This window comes from Frankliniella occidentalis, unplaced genomic scaffold (assembly GCF_000697945.3).
Source record: "Frankliniella occidentalis isolate FOCC.00 unplaced genomic scaffold, Focc_3.1 Scaffold526, whole genome shotgun sequence".
Taxonomy (NCBI): domain Eukaryota; kingdom Metazoa; phylum Arthropoda; class Insecta; order Thysanoptera; family Thripidae; genus Frankliniella; species Frankliniella occidentalis.
Window position 1 is genome coordinate 10,975 of NW_026267643.1, and position 4,770 is coordinate 15,744.

The 4,770-nt window shown below is 52.7% G+C and overlaps 1 protein-coding gene across 1 annotated transcript; it reads left to right on the top strand.

The window, feature by feature from the left end:
• Positions 1-3,260: 3,260 nt before the first annotated feature.
• On the top strand, positions 3,261-4,656 carry LOC127751507 (ubiquitin-conjugating enzyme E2 N-like). Its single transcript, XM_052275155.1, has 5 exons — positions 3,261-3,317; positions 3,604-3,756; positions 3,844-3,926; positions 4,286-4,449; positions 4,520-4,656. Exons 1-5 carry the CDS (start codon positions 3,261-3,263, stop codon positions 4,654-4,656), a joined length of 594 nt encoding a protein of 197 aa, XP_052131115.1.
• The last annotated feature ends 114 nt before the right edge of the window (positions 4,657-4,770 follow it).

The window sequence follows — 4,770 nt, forward strand, 5'->3', positions numbered from 1 at the left end:
CGGTCTGGACCAGGTGTTGCATTATTCGCGTCCTTTATGGATGAGACAAGTTGTGTGCTGTGGTCCTTTTGTTATCATATTAAACTTTTCACTTCCCCCCCACACACACACACCGCCGTCACCGACGTCGTCATCCTGGGCCTCAACTTTGCGAAACTACTCTGTGTGCCGGATCGAAAGCAACACGTTCGCTCGTCTCACGAGCCTTGTCCGAGCTCAACCGACAACACACGCGCGCACTCCTAGACTTGCAAGTGCCCCACCCTCATGTTGCTGCGCGCGTCGGTTCAGACGGCTTCCCCACCGACGTGACGCACGCGGCCTGCTGTAGCTGGACCGCTACCGCACTTGCGGCTGGTCGTTCCGGACGATGGTGACGGTGGTGGCGAGGTGCGGCGGCTAGCAGTGCAGGTAGAGGCGGGAGCGCGATAGCAGTCCCTCTATGCTCTGCGTCATCGTGGTACTCGAGGGGAACCCCGAGCGCGAACAGCTTGTTGTCGGCCAGGACGAGCGCCTTGAGCTTCTGCAGCGAGGCGAAGGGCCACGACGTGCAGTCGTTGCCAGCTGTGTTGAGCTGTAAGCTTGCGCAGGTCGGCGAAGCAGGTGCCCGTTTTTACGTTGGCTATGCGGTTGCTCAGGTCCGGGGATCGGAGCTGTCGTCGTCCTCGACCATGGGGAGGTGGTCGCAAGAGACATCGGAGGGAAAAGCAGTGATTGTGCAGGAGAAAAGGGAAATGGTCGCAAGCGACCACCCGGCCCGGGCCCTCCTACCTGAGGCCCATGCCCTCTTGCGACATACTGTCTCAGGTGCGGGGCGGGACGGGGGACAGGTGCTGCTCCTGGCGCCGTGCCTCCGCAGAGGGGGCGTGGCCTGCGCCGTGGCGAGCGAGGCGATGACTCTCTGTGCGGCCATGGGTTTGTGAACGGTTGAGTACAGATTTCTCTGAACCAGCGTCAGTCTTTTAACACAAATCTCGCTGATTATTTTACTCACTAGTATGTGAGTCGATCGCGACCATGAACGCCAAGTGAGGGGACCCGACGCGCGCTGTGGCGGCAGCTCAGCGACGCTGATGTAGGCGGGCCACCGGCTCCACGCAGCTGCTTGGCGGGTGGGCCGAACCACCGCGACGCAGGCGCTATCAATAGCATTGCACGAGAATGTAATGGTCGGTAGCGGGTATACGCAGGCGGGTGACCGTGGCAGACGAAAGAGGCTTTACGACTTCCCCTCGGTGAAAGTCAAACCCACGCCTGTGTGCCGTGGGTATGGTGTTCTAATTCGAACGCGTTCAGTGGGGCGCGTCTGCGATGAGTCGGGTGGTGTGGGTGGCCACCGAGCCATGGCAACTCATGTCGACGCCGTGTGACGAGGACGTGGTGCACGAAATGCGCTCATCCAGCAAAACACTGACAACCTTGGTCTCAACTCGGAGGGGGGAAGTCGCAGCCCTACCTTGCACCAATCTAGGCCATCAGCTCAGCACGACACTGCACAACAGTTCAAAACTAAACTGAGAAGTTTTGCCGGCACCAGAGGGCTGCCAAGCAGCAACCGGGGTCAGAGCAGCTGGGCGTGCGCTGCACAGAGTGCACCCTGGTGGTGGGTGAGCTCGGCAGCGAGCGACACCCTGGACACCGTGGTGGCCGTGGTGACTGCGCGCCCAGCAGCAGCTCGTCCTCGAGCAGCTCGTTGGGCACCTCCAGCTCCCGCAAGGCCGGCAGCGAGGGCACAGCGGCACCAGAGCCTCGGTGCGCGGTGGTGATGCCCGGCAGGAGCTCGTTCTCGAGCAGCTCGTTGGGCACCTCCAGCTCCCGCACGTGAGCGACCGGAGTCTGGGCAAGTCGGCGAGCAGGCGAGCTATGGTGGGCGAGAGCGGTCCCTCACCCTCACCTCCTCCAGGGTGGCGGCGTGCGCGGCCAGCACAGCGTTGACGAAGGCTGGCGAGGACGTGCATCTGAAGCTGAAGCGCTTCAGGGAAGGTATGGGTTGCCGTTTGCCGTTTGTATCGTTAACGACACGAAATTGGTTCAGATTTCGATACATTGTCGACAACGATATCGAAACGTTATCGTTACGATAGTCATTGCTCACTGGGGACAGCACCACTGCAGTTCAGATGCTGCTGCTCATGGACGTGAACCTGGGTTGCAGGCTCCCGCCGCCCCCGGCCCCGGTGACGGCGCCGACGCCGACATGGGGAAGTACCACGAGCGCGGCCGATTGGAGGCGCCGGGGCGCCTGCGCCTGGTCGCCTGCCTGGCTCAGTCGAGAGGTGGCACGCAACGCCCCGAGGATAAGCCCTAAGCCCGCCATTGCGGCGGAGTGAGGCACTGGTGCGCTGGGTCTCGTGGGCAGTGCAGAGCTCGTAGACGATGGCTGGGCGGATGACGGTGTTGTGCAGCTCCGCGTCAGCGTGGCCACCAAGACGGGGTGGGCCCGGAGGGAAGGTCGAAGCCCGGCCAGCGAGCACTGTGCACGCCGGACCCGATGGTAGACCCACAACCCACAGAGCCACGTGGACCCGTTACATCCGGTGCGTCACTAGCGAGCGAATACAGTTTTGAAACTGCACTCCATCCCCGCGAGTCTGCTCTGTGAACAAAATTGTGCTTGACTTTCACCACCGCGTCTTAGTAGGGGGGAGAGGGCGAAAGAGAGGGAGAGGAAAGAGAGCGAATAGAACATAAATAAAGGTTCTTGTTTGGTCTAGCCTTTACCTCCACTACTGATGAGACGAAGGCAGACGGGAAGCTCTCGACCAATCGGTGACGTTCATGATGTACCTGCTATTTTTCTTCCTCCGCCAGTCGAAATAGTGTATTTCGGCTAGCAGGGACAACGTAAACGTTCCCGATTAGTCGTGAGATTCCCGCCTCTACGTCATGCCGGTAGAGGCTCAACCAATCAGTAATCTTTGTGTTCTACTCGATCCTGAATGCATTCACCAGGCTTACTGAGTAAATCCGGTCTGGACCAGGTGTTGCATTATTCGCGTCCTTTATGGATGAGACAAGTTGTGTGCTGTGGTCCTTTTGTTATCATATTAAACTTTTCACTTCGTCGTATATCCGGTTCCGTCTCTCTTATCACCCGACGCCTACGGCCTTCTGGAACTTTCAAAATCGTCGCGAGTGATCCGTGTCTTTCCCCGCCCTTTCTCTCTTGCGTGTGCTTTGTCGGCTTTGTCGGTGTTGTCACAGAGCGCAGAGCGAATTGAAAGGGTTAATCGTTGGAGAAATTTGATAGAAGAGAAAGAATGTCGGACATTAGATTGAAGCGTGTAATGAGCGATATCAAGGATTTTCAAAAAGAGGTAGGGAAGATAGCCTCTTTGACCCAGTCTCTAGGATTCGTTTTGTAGTACTTGTACATGTCTGGGTGATTCCGCCATAATGGCGCCGGGTCCGTGTCAGTGAAAAAGTTTCTCGTTTATCTCAAATATATAACTTTTTCGCGGACACGGACCCGTCCCATTTTGGCGGAATCACCCATTTACCCATGAAACAAAACAAAGTTATGTAAATGTGATATGTGAAGAGAGAAAAAATGATTGCTGCTCAGCACATTGTAATTTGGTGTTTTCTTTTGGATTTTTGCAGGAAACTCATGGCATTTTCCTAACAGACCCAGATGTCTCAGACTTGTCTTGTGTTCTAGTAAGTTTTTGGGGCCTGGAAGGAACTGAATTTGAAGGCGGAACCTTTGACTTAAAAATCGAAATTCCAGACAAGTTCCCCTTTAAGAACCCGCAGGTACTATGACTACAATTGACATCTACCTTCTATGTTGCAGAATTACCATACAAGTGTTTCATATTTTATCTTTTGGGCTTTTCACAGATGTTCTTCAAAACGCGTGTGTGGCACCCTAATGTGTGCCAATTAAGTGGAAGAATCTGTATGGATCTACTTGATAGAAATTGGTAAGAACACACTGACACCCTGTCAAAAATTGTTGTCCCAGGCACAGGCAATAATTTTCTAGGGTAGAAATTGTACAATCATAAATTAAGATTGAAAATGTACAAGCACTCCTGATCTACTAGAAATCGGATGACGAGCAAGGGTTGGAGCTTGGTGTGAGATCGTATATGTACAATGCATTTTGTAAATGGAAAATAACTAAATATGTTGTACTTGTAAAAAATATTTCTCAGTCTAATTATTGTTGGAACTTGCACTTCATATCAATATTTATTGTATTTTATTATCCATGCCAAGTTAGCTTTTATTGTGCTAGTTTGTACTTAAAATAACTTAATGTTGCCTCTCTGCTTGCCAGGCATTCAGGAATTGTCTTGAAGGAATGTGTGGAGGCGGCGAGGTGCCTCTTAAGTTTACCAAATCCTGATAGCCCACTCAATGCCGAAGCTGCAAATCTCTTGGAACACAACGAAGCATTATACTGGTCCAATGCCAGAGCATGGACAAGGGTTCATGCCGGTGGTATGTTTAATTTGTTCTAAATGTATTACACTTAAATGAAATAGTTAAACAAATTTTCTTTACTTTTCAGCTGCATCGCTCACCTCAGATTTGGATGAGAACATATCTGTCTTGATGTCTTTTGACATGACTGCCGAAGAAGCTCTCGATAGGGGAGTTGAACACGAGTGGGATATGGTTTCCATTGTCAAAACATATGACCTATGAAGTTACGTGCATCAAGCCTCGGATTTTATTCCTTAGTGAGTAAGTGCTCAATCCATACTATTTACCTTGGTGAGAAACAAAAAGAAACACAACTAACCAATCAACTTTTACTGA

Excerpts from the sequence above, each read along its gene's own strand:
- LOC127751507 (XM_052275155.1), top strand. The coding sequence starts at position 3,261 with ATGTCGGACATTAGATTGAAGCGTGTAATGAGCGATATCAAGGATTTT. Across the intron at positions 3,318-3,603 it reads TCAAGGATTTTCAAAAAGAG|GAAACTCATGGCATTTTCCT; the intron begins GTAGGGAAGATA and ends GGATTTTTGCAG. Across the intron at positions 3,927-4,285 it reads GATCTACTTGATAGAAATTG|GCATTCAGGAATTGTCTTGA; the intron begins GTAAGAACACAC and ends TCTGCTTGCCAG.